Here is a 23,711-nt window from a genome sequence, read left to right as displayed (position 1 = left end):
TTATAATAATTTTTTACAAATATAGATAAAGAGTCTATCTTAAATACAGCTAGCTGCTCTTTTTCTAAAAAAAAAATATTTTTCAAAAAGACTCAACTTACGATATGTAAAGTATATTGGTTTGGATTCCTCAACAGGATTAAAAGTTCTCTGTAATAAAAAAGAAATGTAATAGCATGTCAAAAATAAATAATTTTATTTTTTTTAAAACTAGAAAGCTTTTTGAGCTTTAAAAAAACATTTTGTTCAAGTATCACTATTATGTACATATATATTAAAAGCTAAACTAACCTCATCTACAGGAACCAACACTTGGCCTCCATTAGGTAAGTCAATAGTTTGGAGCTTTCCACGAGAATTATCAATGACACCAATTTGGGGAATATCTTCAGAGCTTGGTAAGTTGGTTGTGACAGGGTTAAATTTGCTATCAACTGGTTGACGTGTCATGGATACACCACAAGGTCCAGCAGTTGTTACTGTACTTCCAGATGTGGTTGGTCCTGTTGTTCCTGATGTGGTTGCTCCTGTTGTTGTTGCTCCTGTTCTTCCTGATGTGGTTGTTCCTGGTGTTGTTGCTCCTGTTGTTCCTGATGTGGATGGTACTGTTGTTTCTGATACTGTTTCAGTTACAGAAACTGTAGGTGCAGAGGATGTACTAGATCCAACTGGCAAAGTAACTGTTGGTGATGTTGTTTCAGTTTCAGTTGGCTGTGCTGGTGTACTTTGAGAAACACTTGTTGATTCTGATCCAGGAGGTCGTTCTGTAAATACATTTTTAATAATTTAAAAACATATTATATTCTTAAAAATTTTAAGATTTTATACACATAATAAAAATGTTATGATTGTGCCTACCTTCACAGACTTCATATTTTACAGTAGTGTCTTTAGGGATTACTACAAACACAGTTTTTTCCTCCTTCAGTTTTGGTAATGTACTAGATGTATCATTCTAGAAAATATAAATAGGTACAAAAATAAATTTGAATACAAATTAATAATTGTAAACCAAATTATGTTGTTTTTTTAAAAGCATATCTTTTAATGGTTATTTAAAAATTATAACAATATTCATAAACTAAACAACCATCAGCTTTTCTATGCAGCATCAAATTTAAAAAGGTTCAATAACCAATTACAAGACATATACGAACCAAGGGGATATAAGGAGTTCCTTTGTCTGGAACAGTAAATGACTCTGTAGGTTTTATTACTACCAGTACAAGAAATTCATCTGGAGCTCCTGGGGGACTAACTATGTAGACTGTACTTAGTCCTGTGATAAAGTCAGTGAAATATTTTCAATACAACTCTTATTGAAAATCTTTTCTCTATTGATACACATACACTTTCTAAATTTTTAAATAAGAGCTTCAAAACAAAACATGCACAATGAACATGATTCTTTGAATCACAGGAAAAAGGACAGAATGTATACAAGTGCTTTGATATTTACCAAATAGAAAAGTTAAACTTGTACTTACCAGGAATATTTTTGATATCTTCTGGCACATCATTAGAAGAATCTTTAGCTGCATACATTATAGATTTTATTAAAATTACATACATTTATAATAATTTTTTACAAATATAGATAAAAAGTCTATCTTAAATACAGCTAGCTGCTCTTTTTCTAAAAAAAAAATATTTTTCAAAAAGACTCAACTTACGATATGTAAAGTATATTGGTTTGGATTCCTCAACAGGATTAAAAGTTCTCTGTAATAAAAAAGAAATGTAATAGCATGTCAAAAATAAATAATTTTATTTTTTTTAAAACTAGAAAGCTTTTTGAGCTTTAAAAAAACATTTTGTTCAAGTATCACTATTATGTACATATATATTAAAAGCTAAACTAACCTCATCTACAGGAACCAACACTTGGCCTCCATTAGGTAAGTCAATAGTTTCGAGCTTTCCACGAGAATTATCAATGACACCAATTTGGGGAATATCTTCAGAGCTTGGTAAGTTGGTTGTGACAGGGTTAAATTTGCTATCAACTGGTTGACGTGTCATGGATACACCACAAGGTCCAGCAGTTGTTACTGTACTTCCAGATGTGGTTGGTCCTGTTGTTCCTGATGTGGTTGCTCCTGTTGTTCCTGAAGTGGTTCCTCCTGTTGTTACCAATGTGGTTGCTCCTGTTCTTCCTGATGTGGTTGTTCCTGGTGTTGTTGCTCCTGTTGTTCCTGATGTGGTTGGTCCTGTTGTTCCTGATGTGGTTGCTCCTGTTGTTCCTGAAGTGGTTCCTTCTGTTGTTACCAATGTGGTAGCTCCTGTTGTTGTTGCTCCTGTTCTTCCTGATGTGGTTGTTCCTGGTGTTGTTGCTCCTGTTGTGGTTGCTTCTGTTGTAAATTGTGTTGAGGGAGTTGCAGTTGTTATTTCTGTTTTTTTTTAGTTGGAATAAAAAATTGTTATTTAATAATAATTTCATTGTAAATTATGTTTTAAATTTAAATAAAAACAAAAAATGTTATAATTGTGCCCACCTTCACAGACTTCATATTTTACAGTAGTGTCTTTAGGGATTACTACAAACACAGTTTTTTCCTCCTTCAGTTTTGGTAATGTACTAGATGTATCATTCTAGAAAATATAAATAGGTACAAAAATAAATTTGAATACAAATTAATAATTGTAAACCAAATTATGTTGTTTTTTTAAAAGCATATCTTTTAATGGTTATTTAAAAATTATAACAATATTCATAAACTAAACAACCATCAGCTTTTCTATGCAGCATCAAATTTAAAAAGGTTCAATAACCAATTACAAGACATATACGAACCAAGGGGATATAAGGAGTTCCTTTGTCTGGAACAGTAAATGACTCTGTAGGTTTTATTACTACCAGTACAAGAAATTCATCTGGAGCTCCTGGGGGACTAACTATGTAGACTGTACTTAGTCCTGTAATAAAGTCAGTGAAATATTTTCAATACAACTCTTATTGAAAATCTTTTCTCTATTGATACACATACACTTTCTAAATTTTTAAATAAGAGCTTCAAAACAAAACATGCACAATGAACATGATTCTTTGAATCACAGGAAAAAGGACAGAATGTATACAAGTGCTTTGATATTTACCAAATAGAAAAGTTAAACTTGTACTTACCAGGAATATTTTTGATATCTTCTGGCACATCATTAGAAGAATCTTTAGCTGCATATATTATAGATTTTATTAAAATTACATACATTTATAATAATTTTTTACAAATATAGATAAAGAGTCTATCTTAAATACAGCTAGCTGCTCTTTTTCTAAAAAAAAAATATTTTTCAAAAAGACTCAACTTACGATATGTAAAGTATATTGGTTTGGATTCCTCAACAGGATTAAAAGTTCTCTGTAATAAAAAAGAAATGTAATAGCATGTCAAAAATAAATAATTTTATTTTTTTTAAAACTAGAAAGCTTTTTGAGCTTTAAAAAAACATTTTGTTCAAGTATCACTATTATGTACATATATATTAAAAGCTAAACTAACCTCATCTACAGGAACCAACACTTGGCCTCCATTAGGTAAGTCAATAGTTTCGAGCTTTCCACGAGAATTATCAATGACACCAATTTGGGGAATATCTTCAGAGCTTGGTAAGTTGGTTGTGACAGGGTTAAATTTGCTATCAACTGGTTGACGTGTCATGGATACACCACAAGGTCCAGCAGTTGTTACTGTACTTCCAGATGTGGTTGGTCCTGTTGTTCCTGATGTGGTTGCTCCTGTTGTTGTTGCTCCTGTTCTTCCTGATGTGGTTGTTCCTGGTGTTGTTGCTCCTGTTGTTCCTGATGTGGATGGTACTGTTGTTTCTGATACTGTTTCAGTTACAGAAACTGTAGGTGCAGAGGATGTACTAGATCCAACTGGCAAAGTAACTGTTGGTGATGTTGTTTCAGTTTCAGTTGGCTGTGCTGGTGTACTTTGAGAAACACTTGTTGATTCTGATCCAGGAGGTCGTTCTGTAAATACATTTTTAATAATTAAAAAACATATTATATTTTTAAAAATTTTAAGATTTTATACACATAATAAAAATGTTATGATTGTGCCCACCTTCACAGACTTCATATTTTACAGTAGTGTCTTTAGGGATTACTACAAACACAGTTTTTTCCTCTTTCAGTTTTGGTAATGTACTAGATGTGTCATTCTAGAAAATATAAATAGGTACAAAAATAAATTTGAATACAAATTAATAATTGTAAACCAAATTATGTTGTTTTTTTAAAAGCATTAATGGTTATTTAAAAATTATAACAATATTCATAAACTAAACAACCATCAGCTTTTCTATGCAGCATCAAATTTAAAAAGGTTCAATAACCAATTACAAGACATATACGAACCAAGGGGATATAAGGAGTTCCTTTGTCTGGAACAGTAAATGACTCTGTAGGTTTTATTACTACCAGTACAAGAAATTCATCTGGAGCTCCTGGGGGACTAACTATGTAGACTGTACTTAGTCCTGTGATAAAGTCAGTGAAATATTTTCAATACAACTCTTATTGAAAATCTTTTCTCTATTGATACACATACACTTTCTAAATTTTTAAATAAGAGCTTCAAAACAAAACATGCACAATGAACATGATTCTTTGAATCACAGGAAAAAGGACAGAATGTATACAAGTGCTTTGATATTTACCAAATAGAAAAGTTAAACTTGTACTTACCAGGAATATTTTTGATATCTTCTGGCACATCATTAGAAGAATCTTTAGCTGCATATATTATAGATTTTATTAAAATTACATACATTTATAATAATTTTTTACAAATATAGATAAAGAGTCTATCTTAAATACAGCTAGCTGCTCTTTTTCTAAAAAAAAAATATTTTTCAAAAAGACTCAACTTACGATATGTAAAGTATATTGGTTTGGATTCCTCAACAGGATTAAAAGTTCTCTGTAATAAAAAAGAAATGTAATAGCATGTCAAAAATAAATAATTTTATTTTTTTTAAAACTAGAAAGCTTTTTGAGCTTTAAAAAAACATTTTGTTCAAGTATCACTATTATGTACATATATATTAAAAGCTAAACTAACCTCATCTACAGGAACCAACACTTGGCCTCCATTAGGTAAGTCAATAGTTTCGAGCTTTCCACGAGAATTATCAATGACACCAATTTGGGGAATATCTTCAGAGCTTGGTAAGTTGGTTGTGACAGGGTTAAATTTGCTATCAACTGGTTGACGTGTCATGGATACACCACAAGGTCCAGCAGTTGTTACTGTACTTCCAGATGTGGTTGGTCCTGTTGTTCCTGATGTGGTTGCTCCTGTTGTTGTTGCTCCTGTTCTTCCTGATGTGGTTGTTCCTGGTGTTGTTGCTCCTGTTGTTCCTGATGTGGATGGTACTGTTGTTTCTGATACTGTTTCAGTTACAGAAACTGTAGGTGCAGAGGATGTACTAGATCCAACTGGCAAAGTAACTGTTGGTGATGTTGTTTCAGTTTCAGTTGGCTGTGCTGGTGTACTTTGAGAAACACTTGTTGATTCTGATCCAGGAGGTCGTTCTGTAAATACATTTTTAATAATTAAAAAACATATTATATTTTTAAAAATTTTAAGATTTTATACACATAATAAAAATGTTATGATTGTGCCCACCTTCACAGACTTCATATTTTACAGTAGTGTCTTTAGGGATTACTACAAACACAGTTTTTTCCTCTTTCAGTTTTGGTAATGTACTAGATGTGTCATTCTAGAAAATATAAATAGGTACAAAAATAAATTTGAATACAAATTAATAATTGTAAACCAAATTATGTTGTTTTTTTAAAAGCATTAATGGTTATTTAAAAATTATAACAATATTCATAAACTAAACAACCATCAGCTTTTCTATGCAGCATCAAATTTAAAAAGGTTCAATAACCAATTACAAGACATATACGAACCAAGGGGATATAAGGAGTTCCTTTGTCTGGAACAGTAAATGACTCTGTAGGTTTTATTACTACCAGTACAAGAAATTCATCTGGAGCTCCTGGGGGACTAACTATGTAGACTGTACTTAGTCCTGTGATAAAGTCAGTGAAATATTTTCAATACAACTCTTATTGAAAATCTTTTCTCTATTGATACACATACACTTTCTAAATTTTTAAATAAGAGCTTCAAAACAAAACATGCACAATGAACATGATTCTTTGAATCACAGGAAAAAGGACAGAATGTATACAAGTGCTTTGATATTTACCAAATAGAAAAGTTAAACTTGTACTTACCAGGAATATTTTTGATATCTTCTGGCACATCATTAGAAGAATCTTTAGCTGCATATATTATAGATTTTATTAAAATTACATACATTTATAATAATTTTTTACAAATATAGATAAAGAGTCTATCTTAAATACAGCTAGCTGCTCTTTTTCTAAAAAAAAAATATTTTTCAAAAAGACTCAACTTACGATATGTAAAGTATATTGGTTTGGATTCCTCAACAGGATTAAAAGTTCTCTGTAATAAAAAAGAAATGTAATAGCATGTCAAAAATAAATAATTTTATTTTTTTTAAAACTAGAAAGCTTTTTGAGCTTTAAAAAAACATTTTGTTCAAGTATCACTATTATGTACATATATATTAAAAGCTAAACTAACCTCATCTACAGGAACCAACACTTGGCCTCCATTAGGTAAGTCAATAGTTTCGAGCTTTCCACGAGAATTATCAATGACACCAATTTGGGGAATATCTTCAGAGCTTGGTAAGTTGGTTGTGACAGGGTTAAATTTGCTATCAACTGGTTGACGTGTCATGGATACACCACAAGGTCCAGCAGTTGTTACTGTACTTCCAGATGTGGTTGGTCCTGTTGTTCCTGATGTGGTTGCTCCTGTTGTTCCTGAAGTGGTTCCTCCTGTTGTTACCAATGTGGTTGCTCCTGTTGTTGTTGCTCCTGTTCTTCCTGATGTGGTTGTTCCTGGTGTTGTTGCTCCTGTTGTTCCTGATGTGGTTGGTCCTGTTGTTCCTGATGTGGTTGCTCCTGTTGTTCCTGAAGTGGTTCCTTCTGTTTTTACCAATGTGGTAGCTCCTGTTGTTGTTGCTCCTGTTCTTCCTGATGTGGTTGTTCCTGGTGTTGTTGCTCCTGTTGTGGTTGCTTCTGTTGTAAATTGTGTTGAGGGAGTTGCAGTTGTTATTTCTGTTTTTTTTAGTTGGAATAAAAAATTGTTATTTAATAATAATTTCATTGTAAATTATGTTTTAAATTTAAATAAAAACAAAAAATGTTATAATTGTGCCCACCTTCACAGACTTCATATTTTACAGTAGTGTCTTTAGGGATTACTACAAACACATTTTTGTCCTCCTTCAGTTTTAATAATGTACTAGATGTATCATTCTAGAAAATATAAATAGGTACAAAAATAAATTTGAATACAAATTAATAATTGTAAACCAAATTATGTTGTTTTTTTAAAAGCATTAATGGTTATTTAAAAATTATAACAATATTCATAAACTAAACAACCATCAGCTTTTCTATGCAGCATCAAATTTAAAAAGGTTCAATAACCAATTACAAGACATATACGAACCAAGGGGATATAAGGAGTTCCTTTGTCTGGAACAGTAAATGACTCTGTAGGTTTTATTACTACCAGTACAAGAAATTCATCTGGAGCTCCTGGGGGACTAACTATGTAGACTGTACTTAGTCCTGTAATAAAGTCAGTGAAATATTTTCAATACAACTCTTATTGGAAATCTTTTCTTTATTGATACACATACACTTTCTAAATTTTTACTAACAAAAATTAGAGCTTCAAAACAAAACATGCACAATGAACATGATTCTTTGAATCACAGGAAAAAGGACAGAATGTATACAAGTGCTTTGATATTTACCAAATAGAAAAGTTAAACTTGTACTTACCAGGAATATTTTTGATATCTTCTGGCACATCATTAGAAGAATCTTTAGCTGCATATATTATAGATTTTATTAAAATTACATACATTTATAATAATTTTTTACAAATATAGATAAAGAGTCTATCTTAAATACAGCTAGCTGCTCTTTTTCTAAAAAAAAAATATTTTTCAAAAAGACTCAACTTACGATATGTAAAGTATATTGGTTTGGATTCCTCAACAGGATTAAAAGTTCTCTGTAATAAAAAAGAAATGTAATAGCATGTCAAAAATAAATAATTTTATTTTTTTTAAAACTAGAAAGCTTTTTGAGCTTTAAAAAAACATTTTGTTCAAGTATCACTATTATGTACATATATATTAAAAGCTAAACTAACCTCATCTACAGGAACCAACACTTGGCCTCCATTAGGTAAGTCAATAGTTTCGAGCTTTCCACGAGAATTATCAATGACACCAATTTGGGGAATATCTTCAGAGCTTGGTAAGTTGGTTGTGACAGGGTTAAATTTGCTATCAACTGGTTGACGTGTCATGGATACACCACAAGGTCCAGCAGTTGTTACTGTACTTCCAGATGTGGTTGGTCCTGTTGTTCCTGATGTGGTTGCTCCTGTTGTTCCTGAAGTGGTTCCTCCTGTTGTTACCAATGTGGTTGCTCCTGTTGTTGTTGCTCCTGTTCTTCCTGATGTGGTTGTTCCTGGTGTTGTTGCTCCTGTTGTTCCTGATGTGGTTGGTCCTGTTGTTCCTGATGTGGTTGCTCCTGTTGTTCCTGAAGTGGTTCCTTCTGTTTTTACCAATGTGGTAGCTCCTGTTGTTGTTGCTCCTGTTCTTCCTGATGTGGTTGTTCCTGGTGTTGTTGCTCCTGTTGTGGTTGCTTCTGTTGTAAATTGTGTTGAGGGAGTTGCAGTTGTTATTTCTGTTTTTTTTAGTTGGAATAAAAAATTGTTATTTAATAATAATTTCATTGTAAATTATGTTTTAAATTTAAATAAAAACAAAAAATGTTATAATTGTGCCCACCTTCACAGACTTCATATTTTACAGTAGTGTCTTTAGGGATTACTACAAACACAGTTTTTTCCTCCTTCAGTTTTAATAATGTACTAGATGTATCATTCTAGAAAATATAAATAGGTACAAAAATAAATTTGAATACAAATTAATAATTGTAAACCAAATTATGTTGTTTTTTTAAAAGCATTAATGGTTATTTAAAAATTATAACAATATTCATAAACTAAACAACCATCAGCTTTTCTATGCAGCATCAAATTTAAAAAGGTTCAATAACCAATTACAAGACATATACGAACCAAGGGGATATAAGGAGTTCCTTTGTCTGGAACAGTAAATGACTCTGTAGGTTTTATTACTACCAGTACAAGAAATTCATCTGGAGCTCCTGGGGGACTAACTATGTAGACTGTACTTAGTCCTGTAATAAAGTCAGTGAAATATTTTCAATACAACTCTTATTGGAAATCTTTTCTTTATTGATACACATACACTTTCTAAATTTTTACTAACAAAAATTAGAGCTTCAAAACAAAACATGCACAATGAACATGATTCTTTGAATCACAGGAAAAAGGACAGAATGTATACAAGTGCTTTGATATTTACCAAATAGAAAAGTTAAACTTGTACTTACCAGGAATATTTTTGATATCTTCTGGCACATCATTAGAAGAATCTTTAGCTGCATATATTATAGATTTTATTAAAATTACATACATTTATAATAATTTTTTACAAATATAGATAAAGAGTCTATCTTAAATACAGCTAGCTGCTCTTTTTCTAAAAAAAAAATATTTTTCAAAAAGACTCAACTTACGATATGTAAAGTATATTGGTTTGGATTCCTCAACAGGATTAAAAGTTCTCTGTAATAAAAAAGAAATGTAATAGCATGTCAAAAATAAATAATTTTATTTTTTTTAAAACTAGAAAGCTTTTTGAGCTTTAAAAAAACATTTTGTTCAAGTATCACTATTATGTACATATATATTAAAAGCTAAACTAACCTCATCTACAGGAACCAACACTTGGCCTCCATTAGGTAAGTCAATAGTTTGGAGCTTTCCACGAGAATTATCAATGACACCAATTTGGGGAATATCTTCAGAGCTTGGTAAGTTGGTTGTGACAGGGTTAAATTTGCTATCAACTGGTTGACGTGTCATGGATACACCACAAGGTCCAGCAGTTGTTACTGTACTTCCAGATGTGGTTGGTCCTGTTGTTCCTGATGTGGTTGCTCCTGTTGTTGTTGCTCCTGTTCTTCCTGATGTGGTTGTTCCTGGTGTTGTTGCTCCTGTTGTTCCTGATGTGGATGGTACTGTTGTTTCTGATACTGTTTCAGTTACAGAAACTGTAGGTGCAGAGGATGTACTAGATCCAACTGGCAAAGTAACTGTTGGTGATGTTGTTTCAGTTTCAGTTGGCTGTGCTGGTGTACTTTGAGAAACACTTGTTGATTCTGATCCAGGAGGTCGTTCTGTAAATACATTTTTAATAATTTAAAAACATATTATATTCTTAAAAATTTTAAGATTTTATACACATAATAAAAATGTTATGATTGTGCCTACCTTCACAGACTTCATATTTTACAGTAGTGTCTTTAGGGATTACTACAAACACAGTTTTTTCCTCCTTCAGTTTTGGTAATGTACTAGATGTATCATTCTAGAAAATATAAATAGGTACAAAAATAAATTTGAATACAAATTAATAATTGTAAACCAAATTATGTTGTTTTTTTAAAAGCATTAATGGTTATTTAAAAATTATAACAATATTCATAAACTAAACAACCATCAGCTTTTCTATGCAGCATCAAATTTAAAAAGGTTCAATAACCAATTACAAGACATATACGAACCAAGGGGATATAAGGAGTTCCTTTGTCTGGAACAGTAAATGACTCTGTAGGTTTTATTACTACCAGTACAAGAAATTCATCTGGAGCTCCTGGGGGACTAACTATGTAGACTGTACTTAGTCCTGTAATAAAGTCAGTGAAATATTTTCAATACAACTCTTATTGGAAATCTTTTCTTTATTGATACACATACACTTTCTAAATTTTTACTAACAAAAATTAGAGCTTCAAAACCAAACATGCACAATGAACATGATTCTTTGAATCACAGGAAAAAGGACAGAATGTATACAAGTGCTTTGATATTTACCAAATAGAAAAGTTAAACTTGTACTTACCAGGAATATTTTTGATATCTTCTGGCACATCATTAGAAGAATCTTTAGCTGCATATATTATAGATTTTATTAAAATTACATACATTTATAATAATTTTTTACAAATATAGATAAAAAGTCTATCTTAAATACAGCTAGCTGCTCTTTTTCTAAAAAAAAAATATTTTTCAAAAAGACTCAACTTACGATATGTAAAGTATATTGGTTTGGATTCCTCAACAGGATTAAAAGTTCTCTGTAATAAAAAAGAAATGTAATAGCATGTCAAAAATAAATAATTTTATTTTTTTTAAAACTAGAAAGCTTTTTGAGCTTTAAAAAAACATTTTGTTCAAGTATCACTATTATGTACATATATATTAAAAGCTAAACTAACCTCATCTACAGGAACCAACACTTGGCCTCCATTAGGTAAGTCAATAGTTTCGAGCTTTCCACGAGAATTATCAATGACACCAATTTGGGGAATATCTTCAGAGCTTGGTAAGTTGGTTGTGACAGGGTTAAATTTGCTATCAACTGGTTGACGTGTCATGGATACACCACAAGGTCCAGCAGTTGTTACTGTACTTCCAGATGTGGTTGGTCCTGTTGTTCCTGATGTGGTTGCTCCTGTTGTTCCTGAAGTGGTTCCTCCTGTTGTTACCAATGTGGTTGCTCCTGTTGTTGTTGCTCCTGTTCTTCCTGATGTGGTTGTTCCTGGTGTTGTTGCTCCTGTTGTTCCTGATGTGGTTGGTCCTGTTGTTCCTGATGTGGTTGCTCCTGTTGTTCCTGAAGTGGTTCCTTCTGTTTTTACCAATGTGGTAGCTCCTGTTGTTGTTGCTCCTGTTCTTCCTGATGTGGTTGTTCCTGGTGTTGTTGCTCCTGTTGTGGTTGCTTCTGTTGTAAATTGTGTTGAGGGAGTTGCAGTTGTTATTTCTGTTTTTTTTAGTTGGAATAAAAAATTGTTATTTAATAATAATTTCATTGTAAATTATGTTTTAAATTTAAATAAAAACAAAAAATGTTATAATTGTGCCCACCTTCACAGACTTCATATTTTACAGTAGTGTCTTTAGGGATTACTACAAACACAGTTTTTTCCTCCTTCAGTTTTGGTAATGTACTAGATGTATCATTCTAGAAAATATAAATAGGTACAAAAATAAATTTGAATACAAATTAATAATTGTAAACCAAATTATGTTGTTTTTTTAAAAGCATTAATGGTTATTTAAAAATTATAACAATATTCATAAACTAAACAACCATCAGCTTTTCTATGCAGCATCAAATTTAAAAAGGTTCAATAACCAATTACAAGACATATACGAACCAAGGGGATATAAGGAGTTCCTTTGTCTGGAACAGTAAATGACTCTGTAGGTTTTATTACTACCAGTACAAGAAATTCATCTGGAGCTCCTGGGGGACTAACTATGTAGACTGTACTTAGTCCTGTAATAAAGTCAGTGAAATATTTTCAATACAACTCTTATTGGAAATCTTTTCTTTATTGATACACATACACTTTCTAAATTTTTACTAACAAAAATTAGAGCTTCAAAACAAAACATGCACAATGAACATGATTCTTTGAATCACAGGAAAAAGGACAGAATGTATACAAGTGCTTTGATATTTACCAAATAGAAAAGTTAAACTTGTACTTACCAGGAATATTTTTGATATCTTCTGGCACATCATTAGAAGAATCTTTAGCTGCATATATTATAGATTTTATTAAAATTACATACATTTATAATAATTTTTTACAAATATAGATAAAGAGTCTATCTTAAATACAGCTAGCTGCTCTTTTTCTAAAAAAAAAATATTTTTCAAAAAGACTCAACTTACGATATGTAAAGTATATTGGTTTGGATTCCTCAACAGGATTAAAAGTTCTCTGTAATAAAAAAGAAATGTAATAGCATGTCAAAAATAAATAATTTTATTTTTTTTAAAACTAGAAAGCTTTTTGAGCTTTAAAAAAACATTTTGTTCAAGTATCACTATTATGTACATATATATTAAAAGCTAAACTAACCTCATCTACAGGAACCAACACTTGGCCTCCATTAGGTAAGTCAATAGTTTCGAGCTTTCCACGAGAATTATCAATGACACCAATTTGGGGAATATCTTCAGAGCTTGGTAAGTTGGTTGTGACAGGGTTAAATTTGCTATCAACTGGTTGACGTGTCATGGATACACCACAAGGTCCAGCAGTTGTTACTGTACTTCCAGATGTGGTTGGTCCTGTTGTTCCTGATGTGGTTGCTCCTGTTGTTGTTGCTCCTGTTCTTCCTGATGTGGTTGTTCCTGGTGTTGTTGCTCCTGTTGTTCCTGATGTGGATGGTACTGTTGTTTCTGATACTGTTTCAGTTACAGAAACTGTAGGTGCAGAGGATGTACTAGATCCAACTGGCAAAGTAACTGTTGGTGATGTTGTTTCAGTTTCAGTTGGCTGTGCTGGTGTACTTTGAGAAACACTTGTTGATTCTGATCCAGGAGGTCGTTCTGTAAATACATTTTTAATAATTTAAAAACATATTATATTCTTAAAAATTTTAAGATTTTATACACATTATAAAAATGTTATGATTGTGCCTACCTTCACAGACTTCATATTTTACAGTAGTGTCTTTAGGGATTACTACAAACACAGTTTTTTCCTCCTTCAGTTTTGGTAATGTACTAGATGTATCATTCTAGAAAATATAAATAGGTACAAAAATAAATTTGAATACAAATTAATAATTGTAAACCAAATTATGTTGTTTTTTTTAAAGCATTAATGGTTATTTAAAAATTATAACAATATTCATAAACTAAACAACCATCAGCTTTTCTATGCAGCATCAAATTTAAAAAGGTTCAATAACCAATTACAAGACATATACGAACCAAGGGGATATAAGGAGTTCCTTTGTCTGGAACAGTAAATGACTCTGTAGGTTTTATTACTACCAGTACAAGAAATTCATCTGGAGCTCCTGGGGGACTAACTATGTAGACTGTACTTAGTCCTGTGATAAAGTCAGTGAAATATTTTCAATACAACTCTTATTGAAAATCTTTTCTCTATTGATACACATACACTTTCTAAATTTTTAAATAAGAGCTTCAAAACAAAACATGCACAATGAACATGATTCTTTGAATCACAGGAAAAAGGACAGAATGTATACAAGTGCTTTGATATTTACCAAATAGAAAAGTTAAACTTGTACTTACCAGGAATATTTTTGATATCTTCTGGCACATCATTAGAAGAATCTTTAGCTGCATATATTATAGATTTTATTAAAATTACATACATTTATAATAATTTTTTACAAATATAGATAAAGAGTCTATCTTAAATACAGCTAGCTGCTCTTTTTCTAAAAAAAAAATATTTTTCAAAAAGACTCAACTTACGATATGTAAAGTATATTGGTTTGGATTCCTCAACAGGATTAAAAGTTCTCTGTAATAAAAAAAAAATGTAATAGCATGTCAAAAATAAATAATTTTATTTTTTTTAAAACTAGAAAGCTTTTTGAGCTTTAAAAAAACATTTTGTTCAAGTATCACTATTATGTACATATATATTAAAAGCTAAACTAACCTCATCTACAGGAACCAACACTTGGCCTCCATTAGGTAAGTCAATAGTTTCGAGCTTTCCACGAGAATTATCAATGACACCAATTTGGGGAATATCTTCAGAGCTTGGTAAGTTGGTTGTGACAGGGTTAAATTTGCTATCAACTGGTTGACGTGTCATGGATACACCACAAGGTCCAGCAGTTGTTACTGTACTTCCAGATGTGGTTGGTCCTGTTGTTCCTGATGTGGTTGCTCCTGTTGTTCCTGAAGTGGTTCCTCCTGTTGTTACCAATGTGGTTGCTCCTGTTGTTGTTGCTCCTGTTCTTCCTGATGTGGTTGTTCCTGGTGTTGTTGCTCCTGTTGTTCCTGATGTGGTTGGTCCTGTTGTTCCTGATGTGGTTGCTCCTGTTGTTCCTGAAGTGGTTCCTTCTGTTTTTACCAATGTGGTAGCTCCTGTTGTTGTTGCTCCTGTTCTTCCTGATGTGGTTGTTCCTGGTGTTGTTGCTCCTGTTGTGGTTGCTTCTGTTGTAAATTGTGTTGAGGGAGTTGCAGTTGTTATTTCTGTTTTTTTTAGTTGGAATAAAAAATTGTTATTTAATAATAATTTCATTGTAAATTATGTTTTAAATTTAAATAAAAACAAAAAATGTTATAATTGTGCCCACCTTCACAGACTTCATATTTTACAGTAGTGTCTTTAGGGATTACTACAAACACAGTTTTTTCCTCCTTCAGTTTTGGTAATGTACTAGATGTATCATTCTAGAAAATATAAATAGGTACAAAAATAAATTTGAATACAAATTAATAATTGTAAACCAAATTATGTTGTTTTTTTAAAAGCATTAATGGTTATTTAAAAATTATAACAATATTCATAAACTAAACAACCATCAGCTTTTCTATGCAGCATCAAATTTAAAAAGGTTCAATAACCAATTACAAGACATATACGAACCAAGGGGATATAAGGAGTTCCTTTGTCTGGAACAGTAAATGACTCTGTAGGTTTTATTACTACCAGTACAAGAAATTCATCTGGAGCTCCTGGGGGACTAACTATGTAGACTGTACTTAGTCCTGTAATAAAGTCAGTGAAATATTTTCAATACAACTCTTATTGGAAATCTTTTCTTTATTGATACACATACACTTTCTAAATTTTTACTAACAAAAATTAGAGCTTCAAAACCAAACATGCACAATGAACATGATTCTTTGAATCACAGGAAAAAGGACAGAATGTATACAAGTGCTTTGATATTTACCAAATAGAAAAGTTAAACTTGTACTTACCAGGAATATTTTTGATATCTTCTGGCACATCATTAGAAGAATCTTTAGCTGCATATATTATAGATTTTATTAAAATTACATACATTTATAATAATTTTTTACAAATATAGATAAAAAGTCTATCTTAAATACAGCTAGCTGCTCTTTTTCTAAAAAAAAAATATTTTTCAAAAAGACTCAACTTACGATATGTAAAGTATATTGGTTTGGATTCCTCAACAGGATTAAAAGTTCTCTGTAATAAAAAAGAAATGTAATAGCATGTCAAAAATAAATAATTTTATTTTTTTTAAAACTAGAAAGCTTTTTGAGCTTTAAAAAAACATTTTGTTCAAGTATCACTATTATGTACATATATATTAAAAGCTAAACTAACCTCATCTACAGGAACCAACACTTGGCCTCCATTAGGTAAGTCAATAGTTTCGAGCTTTCCACGAGAATTATCAATGACACCAATTTGGGGAATATCTTCAGAGCTTGGTAAGTTGGTTGTGACAGGGTTAAATTTGCTATCAACTGGTTGACGTGTCATGGATACACCACAAGGTCCAGCAGTTGTTACTGTACTTCCAGATGTGGTTGGTCCTGTTGTTCCTGATGTGGTTGCTCCTGTTGTTCCTGAAGTGGTTCCTCCTGTTGTTACCAATGTGGTTGCTCCTGTTGTTGTTGCTCCTGTTCTTCCTGATGTGGTTGTTCCTGGTGTTGTTGCTCCTGTTGTTCCTGATGTGGTTGGTCCTGTTGTTCCTGATGTGGTTGCTCCTGTTGTTCCTGAAGTGGTTCCTTCTGTTTTTACCAATGTGGTAGCTCCTGTTGTTGTTGCTCCTGTTCTTCCTGATGTGGTTGTTCCTGGTGTTGTTGCTCCTGTTGTGGTTGCTTCTGTTGTAAATTGTGTTGAGGGAGTTGCAGTTGTTATTTCTGTTTTTTTTAGTTGGAATAAAAAATTGTTATTTAATAATAATTTCATTGTAAATTATGTTTTAAATTTAAATAAAAACAAAAAATGTTATAATTGTGCCCACCTTCACAGACTTCATATTTTACAGTAGTGTCTTTAGGGATTACTACAAACACAGTTTTTTCCTCCTTCAGTTTTGGTAATGTACTAGATGTATCATTCTAGAAAATATAAATAGGTACAAAAATAAATTTGAATACAAATTAATAATTGTAAACCAAATTATGTTGTTTTTTTAAAAGCATTAATGGTTATTTAAAAATTATAACAATATTCATAAACTAAACAACCATCAGCTTTTCTATGCAGCATCAAATTTAAAAAGGTTCAATAACCAATTACAAGACATATACGAACCAAGGGGATATAAGGAGTTCCTTTGTCTGGAACAGTAAATGACTCTGTAGGTTTTATTACTACCAGTACAAGAAATTCATCTGGAGCTCCTGGGGGACTAACTATGTAGACTGTACTTAGTCCTGTAATAAAGTCAGTGAAATATTTTCAATACAACTCTTATTGGAAATCTTTTCTTTATTGATACACATACACTTTCTAAATTTTTACTAACAAAAATTAGAGCTTCAAAACCAAACATGCACAATGAACATGATTCTTTGAATCACAGGAAAAAGGACAGAATGTATACAAGTGCTTTGATATTTACCAAATAGAAAAGTTAAACTTGTACTTACCAGGAATATTTTTGATATCTTCTGGCACATCATTAGAAGAATCTTTAGCTGCATATATTATAGATTTTATTAAAATTACATACATTTATAATAATTTTTTACAAATATAGATAAAAAGTCTATCTTAAATACAGCTAGCTGCTCTTTTTCTAAAAAAAAAATATTTTTCAAAAAGACTCAACTTACGATATGTAAAGTATATTGGTTTGGATTCCTCAACAGGATTAAAAGTTCTCTGTAATAAAAAAGAAATGTAATAGCATGTCAAAAATAAATAATTTTATTTTTTTTAAAACTAGAAAGCTTTTTGAGCTTTAAAAAAACATTTTGTTCAAGTATCACTATTATGTACATATATATTAAAAGCTAAACTAACCTCATCTACAGGAACCAACACTTGGCCTCCATTAGGTAAGTCAATAGTTTCGAGCTTTCCACGAGAATTATCAATGACACCAATTTGGGGAATATCTTCAGAGCTTGGTAAGTTGGTTGTGACAGGGTTAAATTTGCTATCAACTGGTTGACGTGTCATGGATACACCACAAGGTCCAGCAGTTGTTACTGTACTTCCAGATGTGGTTGGTCCTGTTGTTCCTGATGTGGTTGCTCCTGTTGTTCCTGAAGTGGTTCCTCCTGTTGTTACCAATGTGGTTGCTCCTGTTGTTGTTGCTCCTGTTCTTCCTGATGTGGTTGTTCCTGGTGTTGTTGCTCCTGTTGTTCCTGATGTGGTTGGTCCTGTTGTTCCTGATGTGGTTGCTCCTGTTGTTCCTGAAGTGGTTCCTTCTGTTTTTACCAATGTGGTAGCTCCTGTTGTTGTTGCTCCTGTTCTTCCTGATGTGGTTGTTCCTGGTGTTGTTGCTCCTGTTGTGGTTGCTTCTGTTGTAAATTGTGTTGAGGGAGTTGCAGTTGTTATTTCTGTTTTTTTTAGTTGGAATAAAAAATTGTTATTTAATAATAATTTCATTGTAAATTATGTTTTAAATTTAAATAAAAACAAAAAATGTTATAATTGTGCCCACCTTCACAGACTTCATATTTTACAGTAGTGTCTTTAGGGATTACTACAAACACAGTTTTTTCCTCCTTCAGTTTTGGTAATGTACTAGATGTATCATTCTAGAAAATATAAATAGGTACAAAAATAAATTTGAATACAAATTAATAATTGTAAACCAAATTATGTTGTTTTTTTAAAAGCATTAATGGTTATTTAAAAATTATAACAATATTCATAAACTAAACAACCATCAGCTTTTCTATGCAGCATCAAATTTAAAAAGGTTCAATAACCAATTACAAGACATATACGAACCAAGGGGATATAAGGAGTTCCTTTGTCTGGAACAGTAAATGACTCTGTAGGTTTTATTACTACCAGTACAAGAAATTCATCTGGAGCTCCTGGGGGACTAACTATGTAGACTGTACTTAGTCCTGTAATAAAGTCAGTGAAATATTTTCAATACAACTCTTATTGGAAATCTTTTCTTTATTGATACACATACACTTTCTAAATTTTTACTAACAAAAATTAGAGCTTCAAAACAAAACATGCACAATGAACATGATTCTTTGAATCACAGGAAAAAGGACAGAATGTATACAAGTGCTTTGATATTTACCAAATAGAAAAGTTAAACTTGTACTTACCAGGAATATTTTTGATATCTTCTGGCACATCATTAGAAGAATCTTTAGCTGCATATATTATAGATTTTATTAAAATTACATACATTTATAATAATTTTTTACAAATATAGATAAAGAGTCTATCTTAAATACAGCTAGCTGCTCTTTTTCTAAAAAAAAAATATTTTTCAAAAAGACTCAACTTACGATATGTAAAGTATATTGGTTTGGATTCCTCAACAGGATTAAAAGTTCTCTGTAATAAAAAAGAAATGTAATAGCATGTCAAAAATAAATAATTTTATTTTTTTTAAAACTAGAAAGCTTTTTGAGCTTTAAAAAAACATTTTGTTCAAGTATCACTATTATGTACATATATATTAAAAGCTAAACTAACCTCATCTACAGGAACCAACACTTGGCCTCCATTAGGTAAGTCAATAGTTTCGAGCTTTCCACGAGAATTATCAATGACACCAATTTGGGGAATATCTTCAGAGCTTGGTAAGTTGGTTGTGACAGGGTTAAATTTGCTATCAACTGGTTGACGTGTCATGGATACACCACAAGGTCCAGCAGTTGTTACTGTACTTCCAGATGTGGTTGGTCCTGTTGTTCCTGATGTGGTTGCTCCTGTTGTTGTTGCTCCTGTTCTTCCTGATGTGGTTGTTCCTGGTGTTGTTGCTCCTGTTGTTCCTGATGTGGATGGTACTGTTGTTTCTGATACTGTTTCAGTTACAGAAACTGTAGGTGCAGAGGATGTACTAGATCCAACTGGCAAAGTAACTGTTGGTGATGTTGTTTCAGTTTCAGTTGGCTGTGCTGGTGTACTTTGAGAAACACTTGTTGATTCTGATCCAGGAGGTCGTTCTGTAAATACATTTTTAATAATTTAAAAACATATTATATTCTTAAAAATTTTAAGATTTTATACACATTATAAAAATGTTATGATTGTGCCTACCTTCACAGACTTCATATTTTACAGTAGTGTCTTTAGGGATTACTACAAACACAGTTTTTTCCTCCTTCAGTTTTGGTAATGTACTAGATGTATCATTCTAGAAAATATAAATAGGTACAAAAATAAATTTGAATACAAATTAATAATTGTAAACCAAATTATGTTGTTTTTTTTAAAGCATTAATGGTTATTTAAAAATTATAACAATATTCATAAACTAAACAACCATCAGCTTTTCTATGCAGCATCAAATTTAAAAAGGTTCAATAACCAATTACAAGACATATACGAACCAAGGGGATATAAGGAGTTCCTTTGTCTGGAACAGTAAATGACTCTGTAGGTTTTATTACTACCAGTACAAGAAATTCATCTGGAGCTCCTGGGGGACTAACTATGTAGACTGTACTTAGTCCTGTGATAAAGTCAGTGAAATATTTTCAATACAACTCTTATTGAAAATCTTTTCTCTATTGATACACATACACTTTCTAAATTTTTAAATAAGAGCTTCAAAACAAAACATGCACAATGAACATGATTCTTTGAATCACAGGAAAAAGGACAGAATGTATACAAGTGCTTTGATATTTACCAAATAGAAAAGTTAAACTTGTACTTACCAGGAATATTTTTGATATCTTCTGGCACATCATTAGAAGAATCTTTAGCTGCATATATTATAGATTTTATTAAAATTACATACATTTATAATAATTTTTTACAAATATAGATAAAGAGTCTATCTTAAATACAGCTAGCTGCTCTTTTTCTAAAAAAAAAATATTTTTCAAAAAGACTCAACTTACGATATGTAAAGTATATTGGTTTGGATTCCTCAACAGGATTAAAAGTTCTCTGTAATAAAAAAAAAATGTAATAGCATGTCAAAAATAAATAATTTTATTTTTTTTAAAACTAGAAAGCTTTTTGAGCTTTAAAAAAACATTTTGTTCAAGTATCACTATTATGTACATATATATTAAAAGCTAAACTAACCTCATCTACAGGAACCAACACTTGGCCTCCATTAGGTAAGTCAATAGTTTCGAGCTTTCCACGAGAATTATCAATGACACCAATTTGGGGAATATCTTCAGAGCTTGGTAAGTTGGTTGTGACAGGGTTAAATTTGCTATCAACTGGTTGACGTGTCATGGATACACCACAAGGTCCAGCAGTTGTTACTGTACTTCCAGATGTGGTTGGTCCTGTTGTTCCTGATGTGGTTGCTCCTGTTGTTCCTGAAGTGGTTCCTCCTGTTGTTACCAATGTGGTTGCTCCTGTTGTTGTTGCTCCTGTTCTTCCTGATGTGGTTGTTCCTGGTGTTGTTGCTCCTGTTGTTCCTGATGTGGTTGGTCCTGTTGTTCCTGATGTGGTTGCTCCTGTTGTTCCTGAAGTGGTTCCTTCTGTTTTTACCAATGTGGTAGCTCCTGTTGTTGTTGCTCCTGTTCTTCCTGATGTGGTTGTTCCTGGTGTTGTTGCTCCTGTTGTGGTTGCTTCTGTTGTAAATTGTGTTGAGGGAGTTGCAGTTGTTATTTCTGTTTTTTTTAGTTGGAATAAAAAATTGTTATTTAATAATAATTTCATTGTAAATTATGTTTTAAATTTAAATAAAAACAAAAAATGTTATAATTGTGCCCACCTTCACAGACTTCATATTTTACAGTAGTGTCTTTAGGGATTACTACAAACACAGTTTTTTCCTCCTTCAGTTTTGGTAATGTACTAGATGTATCATTCTAGAAAATATAAATAGGTACAAAAATAAATTTGAATACAAATTAATAATTGTAAACCAAATTATGTTGTTTTTTTAAAAGCATTAATGGTTATTTAAAAATTATAACAATATTCATAAACTAAACAACCATCAGCTTTTCTATGCAGCATCAAATTTAAAAAGGTTCAATAACCAATTACAAGACATATACGAACCAAGGGGATATAAGGAGTTCCTTTGTCTGGAACAGTAAATGACTCTGTAGGTTTTATTACTACCAGTACAAGAAATTCATCTGGAGCTCCTGGGGGACTAACTATGTAGACTGTACTTAGTCCTGTGATAAAGTCAGTGAAATATTTTCAATACAACTCTTATTGAAAATCTTTTCTCTATTGATACACATACACTTTCTAAATTTTTACTAACAAAAATTAGAGCTTCAAAACAAAACATGCACAATGAACATGATTCTTTGAATCACAGGAAAAAGGACAGAATGTATACAAGTGCTTTGATATTTACCAAATAGAAAAGTTAAACTTGTACTTACCAGGAATATTTTTGATATCTTCTGGCACATCATTAGAAGAATCTTTAGCTGCATATATTATAGATTTTATTAAAATTACATACATTTATAATAATTTTTTACAAATATAGATAAAGAGTCTATCTTAAATACAGCTAGCTGCTCTTTTTCTAAAAAAAAAATATTTTTCAAAAAGACTCAACTTACGATATGTAAAGTATATTGGTTTGGATTCCTCAACAGGATTAAAAGTTCTCTGTAATAAAAAAAAAATGTAATAGCATGTCAAAAATAAATAATTTTATTTTTTTTAAAACTAGAAAGCTTTTTGAGCTTTAAAAAAACATTTTGTTCAAGTATCACTATTATGTACATATATATTAAAAGCTAAACTAACCTCATCTACAGGAACCAACACTTGGCCTCCATTAGGTAAGTCAATAGTTTCGAGCTTTCCACGAGAATTATCAATGACACCAATTTGGGGAATATCTTCAGAGCTTGGTAAGTTGGTTGTGACAGGGTTAAATTTGCTATCAACTGGTTGACGTATCATGGATACACCACAAGGTCCAGCAGTTGTTACTGTACTTCCAGATGTGGTTGGTCCTGTTGTTCCTGATGTGGTTGCTCCTGTTGTTCCTGAAGTGGTTCCTCCTGTTGTTACCAATGTGGTTGCTCCTGTTGTTGTTGCTCCTGTTCTTCCTGATGTGGTTGTTCCTGGTGTTGTTGCTCCTGTTGTTCCTGATGTGGTTGGTCCTGTTGTTCCTGATGTGGTTGCTCCTGTTGTTCCTGAAGTGGTTCCTTCTGTTTTTACCAATGTGGTAGCTCCTGTTGTTGTTGCTCCTGTTCTTCCTGATGTGGTTGTTCCTGGTGTTGTTGCTCCTGTTGTGGTTGCTTCTGTTGTAAATTGTGTTGAGGGAGTTGCAGTTGTTATTTCTGTTTTTTTTAGTTGGAATAAAAAATTGTTATTTAATAATAATTTCATTGTAAATTATGTTTTAAATTTAAATAAAAACAAAAAATGTTATAATTGTGCCCACCTTCACAGACTTCATATTTTACAGTAGTGTCTTTAGGGATTACTACAAACACAGTTTTTTCCTCCTTCAGTTTTGGTAATGTACTAGATGTATCATTCTAGAAAATATAAATAGGTACAAAAATAAATTTGAATACAAATTAATAATTGTAAACCA

At 31.7% G+C, this 23,711-nt stretch overlaps 1 protein-coding gene across 1 annotated transcript in view; it reads right to left on the bottom strand.

The window, feature by feature from the left end:
* Positions 1 to 23,711, bottom strand: part of LOC106070820 (mucin-19) — a 112,929-nt gene that overhangs the window by 30,980 nt on the left and 58,238 nt on the right. Inside the window, exons 84-156 of the mRNA XM_056044148.1 lie at positions 23,556 to 23,652; positions 22,910 to 23,451; positions 22,720 to 22,768; positions 22,534 to 22,581; positions 22,196 to 22,317; positions 21,903 to 21,999; positions 21,257 to 21,798; positions 21,067 to 21,115; positions 20,881 to 20,928; positions 20,551 to 20,672; positions 20,258 to 20,354; positions 19,691 to 20,163; positions 19,501 to 19,549; positions 19,315 to 19,362; positions 18,977 to 19,098; positions 18,684 to 18,780; positions 18,038 to 18,579; positions 17,848 to 17,896; positions 17,662 to 17,709; positions 17,324 to 17,445; positions 17,031 to 17,127; positions 16,385 to 16,926; positions 16,195 to 16,243; positions 16,009 to 16,056; positions 15,671 to 15,792; positions 15,378 to 15,474; positions 14,732 to 15,273; positions 14,542 to 14,590; positions 14,356 to 14,403; positions 14,026 to 14,147; positions 13,733 to 13,829; positions 13,166 to 13,638; positions 12,976 to 13,024; positions 12,790 to 12,837; positions 12,452 to 12,573; positions 12,159 to 12,255; positions 11,513 to 12,054; positions 11,323 to 11,371; positions 11,137 to 11,184; positions 10,799 to 10,920; positions 10,506 to 10,602; positions 9,939 to 10,411; positions 9,749 to 9,797; positions 9,563 to 9,610; positions 9,225 to 9,346; positions 8,932 to 9,028; positions 8,286 to 8,827; positions 8,096 to 8,144; positions 7,910 to 7,957; positions 7,572 to 7,693; positions 7,279 to 7,375; positions 6,633 to 7,174; positions 6,443 to 6,491; positions 6,257 to 6,304; positions 5,927 to 6,048; positions 5,634 to 5,730; positions 5,067 to 5,539; positions 4,877 to 4,925; positions 4,691 to 4,738; positions 4,361 to 4,482; positions 4,068 to 4,164; positions 3,501 to 3,973; positions 3,311 to 3,359; positions 3,125 to 3,172; positions 2,858 to 2,916; positions 2,496 to 2,592; positions 1,864 to 2,390; positions 1,674 to 1,722; positions 1,488 to 1,535; positions 1,221 to 1,279; positions 859 to 955; positions 292 to 764; positions 102 to 150 (exon numbers count right to left, since the gene is read on the bottom strand). Coding sequence (XP_055900123.1) covers positions 102 to 150; positions 292 to 764; positions 859 to 955; positions 1,221 to 1,279; positions 1,488 to 1,535; positions 1,674 to 1,722; positions 1,864 to 2,390; positions 2,496 to 2,592; positions 2,858 to 2,916; positions 3,125 to 3,172; positions 3,311 to 3,359; positions 3,501 to 3,973; positions 4,068 to 4,164; positions 4,361 to 4,482; positions 4,691 to 4,738; positions 4,877 to 4,925; positions 5,067 to 5,539; positions 5,634 to 5,730; positions 5,927 to 6,048; positions 6,257 to 6,304; positions 6,443 to 6,491; positions 6,633 to 7,174; positions 7,279 to 7,375; positions 7,572 to 7,693; positions 7,910 to 7,957; positions 8,096 to 8,144; positions 8,286 to 8,827; positions 8,932 to 9,028; positions 9,225 to 9,346; positions 9,563 to 9,610; positions 9,749 to 9,797; positions 9,939 to 10,411; positions 10,506 to 10,602; positions 10,799 to 10,920; positions 11,137 to 11,184; positions 11,323 to 11,371; positions 11,513 to 12,054; positions 12,159 to 12,255; positions 12,452 to 12,573; positions 12,790 to 12,837; positions 12,976 to 13,024; positions 13,166 to 13,638; positions 13,733 to 13,829; positions 14,026 to 14,147; positions 14,356 to 14,403; positions 14,542 to 14,590; positions 14,732 to 15,273; positions 15,378 to 15,474; positions 15,671 to 15,792; positions 16,009 to 16,056; positions 16,195 to 16,243; positions 16,385 to 16,926; positions 17,031 to 17,127; positions 17,324 to 17,445; positions 17,662 to 17,709; positions 17,848 to 17,896; positions 18,038 to 18,579; positions 18,684 to 18,780; positions 18,977 to 19,098; positions 19,315 to 19,362; positions 19,501 to 19,549; positions 19,691 to 20,163; positions 20,258 to 20,354; positions 20,551 to 20,672; positions 20,881 to 20,928; positions 21,067 to 21,115; positions 21,257 to 21,798; positions 21,903 to 21,999; positions 22,196 to 22,317; positions 22,534 to 22,581; positions 22,720 to 22,768; positions 22,910 to 23,451; positions 23,556 to 23,652 — 12,145 coding nt within the window. The remainder of the gene's footprint in view (positions 1 to 101; positions 151 to 291; positions 765 to 858; positions 956 to 1,220; positions 1,280 to 1,487; positions 1,536 to 1,673; positions 1,723 to 1,863; positions 2,391 to 2,495; positions 2,593 to 2,857; positions 2,917 to 3,124; positions 3,173 to 3,310; positions 3,360 to 3,500; positions 3,974 to 4,067; positions 4,165 to 4,360; positions 4,483 to 4,690; positions 4,739 to 4,876; positions 4,926 to 5,066; positions 5,540 to 5,633; positions 5,731 to 5,926; positions 6,049 to 6,256; positions 6,305 to 6,442; positions 6,492 to 6,632; positions 7,175 to 7,278; positions 7,376 to 7,571; positions 7,694 to 7,909; positions 7,958 to 8,095; positions 8,145 to 8,285; positions 8,828 to 8,931; positions 9,029 to 9,224; positions 9,347 to 9,562; positions 9,611 to 9,748; positions 9,798 to 9,938; positions 10,412 to 10,505; positions 10,603 to 10,798; positions 10,921 to 11,136; positions 11,185 to 11,322; positions 11,372 to 11,512; positions 12,055 to 12,158; positions 12,256 to 12,451; positions 12,574 to 12,789; positions 12,838 to 12,975; positions 13,025 to 13,165; positions 13,639 to 13,732; positions 13,830 to 14,025; positions 14,148 to 14,355; positions 14,404 to 14,541; positions 14,591 to 14,731; positions 15,274 to 15,377; positions 15,475 to 15,670; positions 15,793 to 16,008; positions 16,057 to 16,194; positions 16,244 to 16,384; positions 16,927 to 17,030; positions 17,128 to 17,323; positions 17,446 to 17,661; positions 17,710 to 17,847; positions 17,897 to 18,037; positions 18,580 to 18,683; positions 18,781 to 18,976; positions 19,099 to 19,314; positions 19,363 to 19,500; positions 19,550 to 19,690; positions 20,164 to 20,257; positions 20,355 to 20,550; positions 20,673 to 20,880; positions 20,929 to 21,066; positions 21,116 to 21,256; positions 21,799 to 21,902; positions 22,000 to 22,195; positions 22,318 to 22,533; positions 22,582 to 22,719; positions 22,769 to 22,909; positions 23,452 to 23,555; positions 23,653 to 23,711) is intronic.

Source organism: Biomphalaria glabrata, chromosome 1, assembly GCF_947242115.1.
Source record: "Biomphalaria glabrata chromosome 1, xgBioGlab47.1, whole genome shotgun sequence".
Classification (NCBI taxonomy): Eukaryota; Metazoa; Mollusca; class Gastropoda; family Planorbidae; genus Biomphalaria; species Biomphalaria glabrata.
Note: the sequence above shows the minus strand (reverse complement) of the source record. Positions and strands in the feature narration are given on the sequence as shown.